This window comes from Rhinatrema bivittatum, chromosome 1 (genome assembly GCF_901001135.1).
Source record: "Rhinatrema bivittatum chromosome 1, aRhiBiv1.1, whole genome shotgun sequence".
NCBI lineage: Eukaryota > Metazoa > Chordata > Amphibia > Gymnophiona > Rhinatrematidae > Rhinatrema > Rhinatrema bivittatum.
In genome coordinates this window covers 818968471-818983604 of record NC_042615.1, presented here as the reverse complement: position 1 = coordinate 818983604, position 15134 = coordinate 818968471, and the positions used below count along the sequence as shown (strand labels likewise).

The following is a 15134-nucleotide window of genomic DNA, read 5'->3' as shown; positions in this document are numbered from 1 at the left end:
CTCCTGGAGTGTTTGTATATATTGGGTATGTTTAAACCTGGTTTATCATTAAAATGCATTTTTTATTAATGTTTTGATGTGCCTGTTTAATTTATTTGACTTATATAAGCCTAATAATTGTTATATTTAATTTTTAAGTTTTATTCTTGAGCATCTAGTTTGTTTATCTCTATTTTATACTTTTATATAATGTGCCATGTTACCTCTTATGTGATTTGTTTACTGTAAACAACAAAAGGATTTGCTATGGAAGACCATCCCCTCAGGCTAAGAGAAAATAAATTCTACTACCTTCAGAGGAAGAGATTCTTTATTGACAGTGGAGAGTAACATAAATACAGTGCTATAAAATCGGATAAAATTTTGAAATAGAAATTAAAATTAGTGATGAGAAGTCAGATTTTTTTTCACTGTGCTGCGTAATTAACTGAAGAAGCAATGTTTTTAACCTTCTTGTGTCTTGGCACAAAGACAGTTGTTAGACAACTAGAAAGACTAAATTTAACAGACAGCTAGTTATTGTTTGATCTAATCAACCTTGTAATTATGTCATTATTTATTGTAATGGGCTTAGAAACAGAAAATAGTAGAAAAGTATCACATATCCAATCACTTATTCATCATCATCATCATTTAAATTTGCCTTTATGTGGAAGAGTAATGTGGAAGAGAAAATTTGTATTCTCACAGGAAAAGCAGAATAGGTGACATCACAGGATGGAGCCCAATCACGAAACACTTTTGTCAAAGTTTCTAAACGTTGACTGGCACCTACTGGGCATGCCCAGCATGGCACCAGCCCTGCATCCAGCAGGGGTCTCCCTTCAGTCTCTTTTTTTTCCATGCAGTAGTAGCCACACGGGTTAAGGAGCTCTCTAGATATTCCTGACAGGAATTTTCTTCACCGAACTTCTTTAAAAATTAAAAAAAAAAATTCTACCCCATAGCGGTCGAAAGGTAAGGCTTTAACCTCGTTTGCAGTCAATTCCCATCGAGTTTTCCCTTCGGGGCCTACCGGCCATCGACCACACCACGGCTAAATTTTTGTCGAAGCCATGGCGTCGGGTTTTCGTCGGTGCCCCGATTGTCCTCGGACAGTGTCCATCACAGACCCGCATAGAGTTTGTGTATTATGCTTGGGGACCGGCCATGATACCCTAACTTGCACCAAATATGCCCAAATGACTACGAAAGGCTGTAAAGCCCGCTTAGAAAAGATGGAGTTCCTTTTTCATTCAAAACCCCCGACTCCATCGACTGCTTCGACTTCGTCTGAGCCGGTGCTATCGCCCTCTCGCTAGCAGCGGGACACCGGTGCTGCCCGATCGACATCGACTACTCTGAAGGTGTTGACTTCTGCCTCAGGAGAAAGGACCAAGGAGAACATCATGAAAGTGTCGACACCGGCATCGGAAGGCTCTGTCCGCTGATTCAGGCAAGCCCTCTGCATCGGCGTCGACAGAGCCACTGAAAAAGAAATCACGTCCAGAGAAGGCCCCATCCTCCTCTGTGACCGGGTCACCAAGGCATTCCCCACCTTCATTGGTGCAGGGAATTGGGATTCCACTTTTACCGGTGGACCCTCCGGCTACGCCTCTATTGCCTCCTACTCCGGAGCCGAGGTTACACACCCCAGGCTTCCATGAGGAATTGGAATTGGATTGGATGATCCAAGAGGCCGTCAGAAAAGCACTGCAGGGATTCCAGCCTCCATCGACAACGGTACCTGTGCCTGAGCCGGTCACCAATCCGATTCCTGTGGCGCTCACACTGCTACTGGGTAGACTGGATGGGTTGATCGGTGCCCTTCCACCACTGGAACCAAGGATACCAGTATGCCCTCTTCCTTCGATGTCGATACCTTTGTCATCGAACGGCGAAGAAACACCGATATCCATACCGCCATCTGGAATTCTGCCACTGTCTCATCCATCTATGTCGCCGGTTCCATTGGTGCCACCATCGATGCCGTTGATGCCCTGGCCTGGCCCTTCAGGAATAATGCCATTTTTTCCCTCTGAATATCCTCAGGGAGCTGGTGATCAACCTTATGATCCTTGGACTGATGATTCTTCCCAGGATAACAGATGATCTGCCATCAGAGCCCTCTCCACCTGAAGAGAGAAGGTGTTCTCCTCCAGAGGATCCGTCATTTAATAACTTCATTAAAGAAATGTCCGAGACAATTCCATTTCAGCTTCAGACAGAAGAGGATTCAAGGCACAAGATGCTGGAAGTACTCCAGTTCCTTGTTGCCCCTAAGGAAATCATGTCTATTCCTATTCATGAAATCCTAATTGATCTTCTAAAGAGGAATTGGGAGCACCCAGGTTCAGTTCCGCCTGTCACCAGTAAGGCATGGATGCAGGCAAGCATGAGGTCCGCGCTGCGTACGACATATTTGACACTGCCTCTAGGGTGTCTGCAGCGGGGATTAGTGCAAGAAGGTGGGCCTGGTTGAAATCCTCTGACCTAAGACCAGAGGTATAGGACAGGTTGGCTGACCTGCCCTATGCTGGTTATAATCTCTTCAGAGACCAGATCCAGGAGACTGTGGCGCAGCTAAAGGACCATCATGAAACGCTGCGTCAACTTTCGTCAGTGCCTGCTGATTTCTCGTCCACCTCCAAGAGGATATTCCGGCGAGATTCTAAGAATCCGGCCTACAAACCAAGAAGTTATTATCCTCTGACTTCCCGAGGTCACCCTTCCAAGCCTTATCAAAAAGGTCAGTCCAGACAATCCTGACCTCAGAAGTCCCAGCCAGCTCCTCAACCGGGACTAGCGTCAGGATTTTGACTCCTCCCGGGAGAGCATATGCCAACCTCCTCTTCCATCTGTACCGATCGGCGGCCGATTGTGCCACATTTGGCACACAGTCACCACCAATCAGTGGGTGCTTTCATTAGTCACTCAGGGTTACCACTTCAACTTCCTGATTGTACCGGCAGACTCCCCACCTCGGCTGACATGGGGATCATCCGACCACTCTCCCCTTCTAGAAGAGGTCTCAATCCTCCTCCAATCCTGGGCAATAGAACCAGTACCCCTCTCCCAACAGGGGCAAGGGTTCTATTCACGGTATTTCCTTATCCCAAAAACATCAGGTGGCGTTCGTCCAATCCTGGACCTTCGCACCCTAAACAAGTACCTACAAAGGAAGAAGTTCAGGATGGTGACCTTGGGCTCTCTGGATCTCCAAGACGCATACACACACATCTCAATACACAAACATCTCAACAAAGTAACACTCAATTCCCCCCCCCCCCCCCCCCCCCCCCTTCCACCACCTCTGTCCCCTGGTCAGACCACATGTTAATACAAACCAAGCTCCAAGTGGACCCGCACCCATTTCAACTACCAAAAAGACAAAAAATTCATTGAATTCACTAAAACTTGCTCCAGTGAAGTCCTCGAAAAACCCTACCGGAATCCCTAAAACAACTGGATACATCCAATACCATAACTGCAGTTAACTCCTGGACCACAAACAACATGGAGACTGCAAAACAAATATATGCCCAACCATCAAAAAAGAAATAAGTACCTCAGCAAAACACAAAGCACCTTGGTATAACCAGGAACTAAAAATCACAAGACACCGGTTAAGGCAAGCTGAAATAGCCTGGAGAAGAAACCCTACAAACCAACTGCGTGACCAATACAGAACACTGCTCTACATATATACAACAGACATCAACAAAGCCAAACGGAATTTTTACTCCAAAAGAATTCACGATTACCAATACAACCCGAGAATCCTATTTGATTGTCATACAACTGACTCACCTCACAAAGAACGCACCTCAAAAAGATACCCCAACAATATCCAGTCATATATTCGCCCAATACCTTAAAGACAGAGCATCTGAACTAAGTTCAAATAGCCCACCAATCAACCCTGAACCCCCTACACCTTCATCCCTTACTACATCCAAGTGGTCACAATTTGAGACCGTTGCCTCCACCGAGGTGGAAACTATTATCCGGAAGATCAACGCAGTGGTACACCCACTCGACCCCATTCCAATGAAAACTCTCAAACTAATCCCGAACTGCCTAGCAAGACCCATTGCGGATATCATCAACCTTTCCCTCGAACAAGGTCTCCTCCCGGATTCCCTTAAAAGCGCCGTGGCAAAACCTATTCTAAAGAAGCCTCAACTGGATCTGACCATCCTGTCCAACTACCGACCCATCTCTAACCTGCCTTTCCTGGTCAAGGTCATTGAGAAAACAGTTAACCACCAACTCTCAGAATTTCTAGAAAACTAAAATATACTTGTTCCTGCCCAACATGGTTTTAAGAAATTTTGCAGCACCGAATCACTACTACTCACCCTCACAGATACAATACTTCGAACGTTTGACAGAGGTACTTCCTTCCTCCTAATACTTCTTGACATTTCTGCCACATTTTACACGGTCAACCATGAGATCCTAATCCACAGACTACGAGAAATTGGTCTCAATAGCATCATCCTCCAATGGTTTCAATCATTCCTTTCTAATAGATCCTTTAAGGCAACCTACAATAGTGCAACATCAGACCTAATACCCCTATCTCAGGGAGTCCCACAAGGCTCATCCCTATCCCCCACCCTCTTCAATGTTTATATGCTGCCATTATGCAACTATTTGGACAAAGCAGGCCTTTACTATTTCCTATACGCCGATGATGTACAGATTCTCCTTCCCATCTGATATAGCATCAACAATACACTAAGCCGATGAGAAACATACCTTACTGAAATAAAACGTATCCTCACCCAAATGGCACTCGCGCTCAACCAGAACAAAATGGAAATTCTTCACCTTTCGTGCAAAACTTCAACACCCCCCACTGACCCTACAACACCACTCAAATACAAACTGCTCACAACAGTTAGAGATCTCGGAGTCACCTTGGACAAGGAATTACATTTTAAATATCATATCAATACACTGATAAAAGAAGGTTTCTACAAACTACAAATCCTTAAACTCCAACCATTGCTACATCCTCCAGATTACCGGACAGTGCTACAATCCCTCCTCTTCGCCAAGTTAGATTACTGCAACACCCTCCAAATAGGCCTCCCCGCTGCCACCCTCAAGCCCCTCCAGCTCCTTCAGAATGCAGCCGCAAGATCACTAACTAATAGCAAAAGAACAGATCACATCACACCCCTACTCAAACAACTCCACTGGCTACCCATCCCATTCACATCTCAATATAAGATCCTCATGCTCATCCACAAAGCAATTCACAATGACAAGACCACCGTATCCATGATATGATCTTCGATGCGAAGGCTCTCTTCTCATACGTATCGGAACTCACCAAAACTGCCCCCCCCCCCTACAATCCCCGACGACCTAGCCCAATCGAAAGCCAATGATCTGGCCTTATTCTTCCAGAACAAAATCTCCAATACCCTGGCTAGATTACCTACTAACCCTAACATGCTGTCTCCAGATCCCCTCCTCCCCCCGAACCTAGAGGTTGGTTTGGAATCCTTTGATCCTACCTACGCCATAGAGGTGGAAACCCTGATAAAAAGAATGAAACCCTCCTCTCACCCTCTAGACAAAATCCCATCCAAACTCCTGATTCTCATACCAGAATCTTTCTCTAAACATCTAGCAGATATTATCAACTGCTCCCTCTCACAAGGAATCTTCCCGGACACTCTCAAATTGGCCACCCTTAAACCCATACTCAAAAAACCTAATTTGGACCTGGATGATCCCAACAACTACTGCCCCATATCAAATCTGCCGTTTGTAGCCAAGATCATGGCGCAAATCGTAAATAATCAACTTTCAAATTACCTGGAGGAACTTAATATTCTACACCCGTCACAATATGGATTCCGAAAAGAACACAACACTAAAACTCTCCTTATCTCGCTCCTAGATCAGCTATACATTGGCATTGACAAAGGACAGTCCTTCCTCTTAGCTCTTCTTGATATCTCAGTGGCTTTCGACACCGTAAATCATACTACCCTTATAAACCGGTTATCAGACATAGGAGTCGCAGGATCCGCCCTCAGATGGTTCAACTCTTTCCTTAGCAACAGAGGCTACAAGGTTAAAATCAATAACAAAGAATCCCCTCGCACCAACTCCCCATTCGGAGTCCCCCAGGGCTCCTCATTATCGCCCACTCTATTCAATATCTACCTACTCCCTCTCTGCCATTTACTCTCAAAATTAAAACTGAAGTTCTACATTTATGCAGACGACGTTCAAATTTTAATCCCCATATCTAACTCACTGGATTCAGCTCTCAAAATATGGGATTCTCACTTGCAAACGATCAACCTCTACCTTTCAAGCCTCAACCTGGTGCTTAACACTAACAAGACAGAACTCCTGCTCATCACCCCAGAAGGTAGTCCCTTCCATCAACAGCTACACACCAACACACAAATTTCCCACGCAAGAGACCTTGGAGTCATAATAGATAGTCACCTGAGCCTAAAGAAATTTATAAACCACACTACGAAGGAGTGCTTCTACAAGCTACAGGTACTAAAAAAAAACTGAAGCCGCTTCTCTTCCATCATGATTTCAGATCGGTTCTCCAAGCCATCTTGTTCTCTAAGGTCGATTACTGCAACTCCATCTTGCAAGGTCTTCCTGCTACCACAATAAAACCCCTCCAGCTGCTTCAAAACGCGGCGGCAAGAATCCTGACGAATACTAATCGGAGAGAGCACATCTCTCCTATATTAAAAGATCTTCATTGACTCCCAGTAAACTTTAGGATTCTCCATAAATCACTTACAATTATTCACAAAAACATTCACCATCAGACGCCTCTTGAACTGCTACACCCTCTCAAACTGCAGTCTACAGCCAGAACCTTAAGGGAAGCCTACAAAGGATCCTTACACATTCCTCCAGTCAAAGCGGTGCACCACAAACATCAGAGACCGGGCATTCTCAACGATAGGTCCCTCCATCTGGAATGCCATGCCCCTGGACCTCAGGCAGGAAACCTGTCTCCTAACTTTTAAAAAGAAACTCAAGACATGGCTTTTCGGTCGAGCCTTTCCCTGTTCCTAATCCAATAGCTTGACTCAGAATGGTTCCCATCTCCACTGTAATTAAACAAGCACTAAGACACACAAATACGTCATAATGAGGTTGGCTCCTCTGCCTCCCTCCCACAACCTTACCTGTATATTTATTTATTTTTATTTTTAACTTTTATATACCGACATTCTTGCATTAAATGCAAATCATGCCGGTTTACAGTGAAACAGAAAAAGCAGGAAAAAATTCCTTAGTCGAATACAATGAAACAGCTTAGTTAACAAAGGAAACATAAAAATAAATTTTTACATATACACAAAGGTTTGCACGAAGTATATATATATATATATATAGTATACTATCTCTGTTCTCCCCCCTTTATTTTCCTATCCCCAGTTTTTGCGCCCTTGTTATAATGTAACTTTATGCTTCATCAAATTTTGTCTCTTGTTAATTGGTTACGGTTAACCGCTCAGTTCGATGTAAACCGAGTTGATTTGATTTGTATCAAGAAAGTCGGTATATAAAAGCCTTAAATAAATAAATAAATAAGACCAGATGGCTCCAAGAACCATTACACCCCTGTATCCTGAAAAGGAACCTCCGCTCATCCAACACAGGTCTACTTACAACTCCCTCCATTAAGGAAGTTCATCTAGTTTCCACAAGAGAACGCACTGCATCAATAGCAGGCCCCCACATCTGGAACAACCTCCCGGCTCCTCTCAGAATGGACCCCTCTACGCCTTCCTTCAGAAAGAGTCTCAAAACTTGGCTCTTTAGAAAAGCATTCCCTACAGAAAACTAACACCCGGCTCCCTGTCCCCCTCCCCTGGCACAGCCAGTTCCCCCCCCCTCCCCCGCCTCTGTACATTGCAAGTTTAAACTCAGAACTTATATAATGTTAGTAAAGTTATTATGTAAAGCAAGTTTTTCATTATATTTACTCAGTTAATTTATTATACTGTATCATGTCTCCATAAGGCTCGCCCTCTGTTGTATGTAAACCGGTGTGATATTTTGAATCGAATATCGGTATAGGAAAAATAAATAAGTAAATAAATTATTCCATCTCGTTGCAAATTCCTGCGATTCCTGGTCGGCCCTTGCCACTTCCAGTACCGTGTACTACCATTCAGCCTAGCATTCACTCTACGAGTCTTTACCAAATGCCTCGGGGTGGTCGCAGCCTTCCTCAGGAGTCAAGGGGTCCATGTCTACCCTTATCTCGATGATTGGTTGATAAGGGCTCCGACTCAACAAGCTGCATTGGTGTCCTTGCGTCTCACTCTCCATACCCTGGTCTCCCTAGGGTTTCTAATCAACTATCCCAAATCCAAGATAGTTCCATCCCAAACCCTATCCTTTGTATGGGCCGACCTAAACACTATACAGGCGAAAGCCTTCCTCCCTCAGGATCGGGCTTTCTCCCTGGCACATCATTTACAGACTCGAGTATCCTCAACTGCTTGTCTCTTCCTCATACTGCTGGGTCACATGGCGTCCACGGTGCATGTCACTCCGATGGCCCGGCTAGCCATGAGAGTAATGCAGTGGCCCCTAAAATGCCAGTGGATTCAAGCTTGTCAGCCAATGTCCAGCATTGTTCACGTTACCACACAGCTCCGCCTGTCGCTCGCCTGGTGGATACAACACTCCAATCTACTTCAAGGCCTTCCATTTCAGACTCCGGAACCTCAAATTACCTTGACGACAGACGCCTCCAACCTAGGGTGGGGTGCTCATGTCTGCGATCTACAGCCCAGGGAACCTGGTCTCCAGAGGAAGCCAAACACCAGATAAATTTCCTGGAGCTTCGGGCAATCAGATATGCCCTTGGGGCTTTTCAGGATTGCCTTTCGAACAAAACCATCCTGATTCAAACAGACAATCAGGTGGTGATGTGATACATCAACAAGCAAGGAAGAACAGGCTCCTACCTCCTGTATCAGGAAGCTGCACAGATATGGGCATGGCCCCTTTCCCACTCGATGTGCCTCACAGCCACCTACTTGCCAGGCGTGGATAATGTGTTGGCGGACAAGTTGAGTCGCACGTTCCATCCGCACAAGTGGTCGCTCAACCCCATGGTAGCGGACACAATATTCCAGCGTTGGGGTTACAGGCCTCTTTGTGTCAATCAACAACCGCAAAGTACAAAACTTCTGCTCTCTAACTCGCAGCCACCACTCACAACCGAGAGATGCTTTCACCCTCTCGTGGGCTAGCGGTCTCCTCTATGCGTACCCTCCACTTCCACTCACATCGAAGACTCTCATGAAGTTACGGTGGGACAAAGGCAAAATGATTCTAATAGCCCCTCATTGGCCACGCCAGGTGTGGTTTCCCAATACTCCAGGACCTCTCAGTGTACCGGCACATTCCTCTTGGGAAGGATCCATTTCTGATAACTCAGAACGATGGATGCTTTCGCCACCCCAACCTCCAGGCCCTATCCCTGACGGCCTGGATGTTGAAAGTTTAATACTCCAACCTCTTAATCTTTCAGGGTCGGTGTCCCGAGTCCTGGTAGCTTCACGAAAGCCTTCCACGACAAGGTCTTATCATTCTAAATGGAAGAGATTTACGGTCTGGTGCACTTCCATGTTCATAGACCCCTTCACCTGATCCATGGCGAACTTTCTGGACTATCTCTGGCACCTGTCAGAGTCAGGCCTGAAAACTTCCTCCATCAGGGTGCATGTCAGCGCGGTAGCCGTGTTTCATAAAGGCATCGGGAATGTGCCTATTTCAACTCAACCCTTAGTAACATGCTTTATGAGAGGCTTGCTCCACTTAAAACCTCCACTGCACTCTCCGGCCCCTGCTTGGGACCTCAAGGTAGTTTTGGGGTGGCTCATGAAACCTCCGTTTGAGCCTCTCCTGTCTTGTGATCTCCGTTATCTCACCTGGAAAGTAGTTTTTCTTCTCACTTATTACCTCCACTCGCAGAGTTAGTGAGTTTGTTTGTTTGTTTATTTATTTATTTATTTATTTATTTATTTAACATTTTTATATACCGAGGTTCTGGTAACAATGTTACTAATCACTTCGGTTTACATATAACATTGAAATGACTTAACACGTGTGTCTTACAGAGAACAAGGAAATGAGGAACCTGGGACCTTTCGTTACCTACCCACTTACACTAAAATTCTGCATGACAGGGTAGTGCCCCCGCTCACCCTAAGTTTTTACCAAAGGTAGTATCGGAATTTCATATTAATCAATGCATCATCCTACCTACCTTTTTTCCCAGGCCCCATTCAAACCCAGGAGAACAGGATGTGCATTCCTTGGACTGCAAACGTGCCCTAGCCTTCTATCTAGACCGTATGTCTGCCCACAGGAAATCCACTCAATTGTTTCTTTCAACTCCATCAAATTGGGAAATCCTGTGGGAAAGCAGACCCTCTCTTCCTGGTTAGCGGACTGTATTTCTTTTTGCTACCAGCAAGCAGGCATTCCGCTGCAAGACCGTGTGAAAGCACACTCTATCAGGGCCATGGCGACATCAGTAGCGCACCATCGTTCGGTGCCGCTTGCTGATATTTGTAAGGCTGCTACCTGGAGTTCTGTCCATACCTTCGCAGCCCATTATTGCTTAGATAAGGCTGGCAGACAAGATTTCATCTTCAGCCAATCTGTTCTACCCAACTTGTTTTCAGTTTAACTACCCAACATCCTTCCCCCAGCCAGTCCAGGGTTTCAGGATGCCCTCCTTACCAAATTCCACCCCTATTGTTGTGCCTGTTGCACGTGTTTTGGGTGCATTGCTCGGGCATCCTCAGTGCGCTTCTCACCCATATGTGAGGACTACCATCCTGCTTGTCCTGTGAGAAAGCAGAGTTGCTTACCTGTAACAAGTGTTCTCACAGGACAGCAGGATGTTAGTCCTCATGAAAAGCGCCCACCATCCTGCGGAGTTGGGTTCGCTTACGTTTTCTTATTTTGTTTTTCGCACGTACTTTTTACTATAAGGCTAGACTGAAGGGGGACCCCTGCTGAATGCAGGGTTGGTGCCATGCTGGGCATGCCCAGGAGGTGTCAGTCAAAGTTCTAGAAACTTTGACAAAAGTGTTCTGTGATTGGGCTCCATCCTGTGATGTCACCCATATGTGAGGACTAACATCCTGCTATCCTGTGAGAACACCTGTTATAGGTAAGCAACTTTACTTTCCTCCTTTGCCCAATTTTAATTTTCATACAGCACATTTATCAAACATGTGGAGACCAATGGTTTGCTAACAAAATATCAATAGTAGAGATAATCAGAACCAACAGAAGTCATGCACCCATTCCAAAGTGCCTTCTATAGAAAGTGCTAATTCCTGGTTCCCATTGCTGCATCATTAAAAAGTGGGGAGGAGAGTTGGGCATTTGGTCTAGGGTCAGGCAACTCCAGTCCTCAAATGCCCAAATAGGTCTGGTTTTCAGGGTATCCACATGAGAAATTTGCATGCACTGACTCCTTTGTTTGCAAATATATCTCATGCGGATATCCTGAAAACCAGACCTGTTTATGACATTCAAGGACCAAAGTTGCCTATCCCTTGGTCTAGGAGATTGCTTAAAGGCTGATATGGGAATTTGTTTACCAGTCAGGATTTCTTGCATTTAACATATGGAAGTCCAGTGGACCATTCATTTGTTAGTTGTTTCTCCCCATATCGGTTTGATTAAAAAAGGTTAACATTTTTGCCGATCTGTATTGTTATTTTTCCTATCTATTGATATTTGTCTGCTTTGCAATTATAATGATTTTTTTTTAGTTATGGTTTTGGTCTCACTGTAACTGCTCATTGTTTTAATTCCTTATAAATAAATTGTACTTTCCAATGAATGCATTATTAGTTTCTGCATTTTTTAAATGTTTTTAATAAATATATTTGTATATCTATGATACCAATTATATTACAATGAAATAACCTGATAGTAAGGGATTTTATGATAAATTTAGTATTTGCTCATTTTTTCTTTCTCTTCTAATTCTAAAGCATGAAAGAGTGCTCTTCTGATATTCTGATTGAAGGAACTGGTGCACTGAACAGGCTCTTTTAGATTTTCTATTAATGTTTCTGATAAGAGCCTTCTAGTTGTATGTGTCAGCATAATTTGTCTGGTCTTGTTGCAGCTGCAGTAATTCTGTGTTTGGAAATATATAATATATAATATTTATGTACTGTACATAATTACATGCATGCAGTTTGCTACCTAAGAATTATTTATATATCTTCCTCTTCTCCTTTACCCCTACTTATTATAACAAATTTCTCTTGCATCTTCTTAATGGACTCAATTTGTTGTATCTTGATTTTTGCAGACTCAAGATGATGATGATCAATCAAAACCGCCTTGGTTCAAGGGAGGGTAAGTGATGGGAAGCATTTCAGTGATACAAGGTGAATTGTATATATTCTTTCCTCCTTAGAGTATATGGCACTAGAAGAAGATATTGATGTAATTGTCATCTTAGAGACCTAGTGGAAAAAGGACAACCAGTGGAACATGGTGATACAAGGATGCAAATTTATACAGAAATGACAGAGCAGTTAGAAATAATGGTGGTTGTGTGGCACTATATATCAAGGACTCCGTAGAATCAAGTAGGACACAAATTCTGCAGGATACAAACTTTAATATGGAATGCTTATGGATAGAAATTCCATGTATGAGGAGGAGTATAGCTCTGGGAGTTTACTGCATCCCCTTAGGATAGTAAAACAGAATGTGAAATATAGCAGATTAGAAAAGCTGCTAAACATGGAAACACATTAATAGGAGATTTCAATTACTCTAATACTTATTGGGTGAATACCTCATCAGGGCTCGACATGAAAGTTATGTTTCTAGACACCATAAATGACTACTGCTTGGAGAACTAGTTATAGAACCAATAAATAGATCTAGTTGTTACTGTAATTCAGGATTTGGTACAAAAAAATAATAGTAACATATAACTTTGAAAGGATAGACTATGACAAGATGAGGAAACTAGTTAGAAGAAAACTGAAAGGATCAGTTACAAGAGTGAAATCTGCATGAGGCATAGAGACTGTTTAAAAACTATTTTGGAAGCCCAGGTAAATTGTATTCTACAAATATAAAAAATGTCAAAAGAAAAGCAAGCATCTGCTAGCATGGCTAAATGGTGCTGTGAAAAAGGCTGTCAAAGCTAAAAAGGTATTGTTGGGTTTGAGGCATAGTGTGGACTCTTAGTCTTTTTTTTTTTTTTTTTATTTATTCTTTATTAATTTTCAGCTTACATAAACAGCAAAAATTGAAATGCATGCCAATGCAAAAATTTGTATATTCATAATCAAACAAGTAATTTTTCCTGGTTTAAATTAAACTTACATAAAGAAATAATACTGATTTTGATTATACATCCAATTTATAAAGAAATAGGAGATCCAAAATTTCCAAAAATTAGGCAAGCAGGAAATAAATTTTTATAATTAAGAAAAGAAAGAAAGCACAGCAATTTTAATTCCAATCCCGTGGGAAGCTTAGGTAGCATTATTTAAGGAATACATGAATCAAGAAAACTGCGTAAATCTTGAGGGTCAAAGAACACATATCTTTGCGTATTTATTTTTAACACACATTTGCTAGGGTAACGAATCACCATATATGCACCCAGGTTTTTAACTTCCTGAGCCATCTGAAGGAATTGCTTTCTGCGAATTTGCGTATCTCTTGTGATGTCCGGGTAAAACCCAAACTTTTTCACCCAGATATAGTTTATTTCTGTTTCGGAGAAATAGCCTCAAAATAGTGTCTCTGTGTAAGATTTGTTTTCTCCTCAAAGAGTTCCCTGAAATTCTATTTGTTCTTCCATAGACTGTTCCAGAAACCCTGTTAGGTTTTCCAAATCTTGTGATTGGATTTCTATATTTTCTTGTCCTTTCCCTGGCTTCTCCCCAGTTTTAATGTAAAAAATCTTCTCTATAGAAGGTATAGCATCTGAAGAAATTTGCAAATTTCTTGTAGAAACTTTTAAGTTGTTCCATGGGGGAGATCAACTTTACACGGGGAAAATTTCAATATTCTCACATTTCTATATCTAGCTTGATTCTCTATGTTTCTCTTATATTATTCTTTTCATATTTTATCAATCCGGCCTGTACTTCCTTTATTTGAGTAATTTATTCTTGTAAGTTTTCAATTTTTTCAGTATGTTGTTTCACTACTGGGTCCAAACTTTGTACTTGATTCTGTGTAGCTGAGATAATACTAGACATATTCACTATTGAGGTTTTCAGCTCTAATAACACAGTCCATACATTCTCCAAAGTAATTTTTTGCCCTTGCTCCTCAAGAGAATGTAAAATAACGCTTACCGGCGCTTCTTGATGGCGTTGATGCCTAATTTCTAAGGCCGCCGCCATTTCTTCCTGCCCCTCTGGCGTTGATGTCGTCGGTGAGGCGCTAAGAATTTTTACTCCGATCTCACTCAGCTGTTGCCGCCGAGGATTCTTGGGAGTCACCATAACCGAGCCAGTCTCCACAACATTCTCCTCCCTCTCCACTCCGAAAGGGCCTTCCGCTACTGCCTCCTTGAGGTGAGCGTTCTGACCCAGAAGCAGGGGTTGTATATGGGTCGGCAGTAGGGGAGCCACGGGAGCTCCGGGGCTTAAAGTAGTATTCATGTCTAAGGCTGCTGGGATCCGCTCCAAGCCAGTGGCTGCCACAGACTCATCTCCTGGAGGTCTATTTACCGGCATGAAGAAGCCTTCTATAACAGGTTGAGAAGGGGCTACGGTCGGGGTTGTCGGAGTTTCAACCCCGACTCTCCCTTTTCTCTTCGTATGAGGCATTCTCTTTGCGGAAATTCTTCAAGTCGAGAGCGCTTTCCTTACGCAGCCTTCTTCCAAGACGCCATTTTGGATCTCCAATCTCTGGACTCTTAGTCTTAGTGGAGATGACTCATCCCACGGGGAGGGGCCCCATGGGGAACCACTGCAATAGGCTAGACTCAGAGAGCAGACACTGGAGATGGAAAGCTTTATTGTACTTCTGTAGATAGATGGTAAGAAGGCAGGAGGAGGTGGCACTGAAGTCCAGTAAAGTGCCAATATGTTCAGACAGCCTCAGATGGATAATCT

At 43.4% G+C, this 15134-nt stretch overlaps 1 protein-coding gene across 4 annotated transcripts in view; it reads left to right on the top strand.

Moving 5' to 3' along the window:
- The window catches only part of UNC13B (unc-13 homolog B), a 1232326-nt gene that overhangs the window by 616477 nt on the left and 600715 nt on the right, over window positions 1–15134 (top strand). For all 4 annotated transcript variants that reach the window (XM_029581856.1, XM_029581857.1, XM_029581864.1 and 1 more), the window contains one exon: window positions 12350–12396. In XM_029581856.1, coding sequence (XP_029437716.1) covers window positions 12350–12396 — 47 coding nt within the window. The remainder of the gene's footprint in view (window positions 1–12349; window positions 12397–15134) is intronic.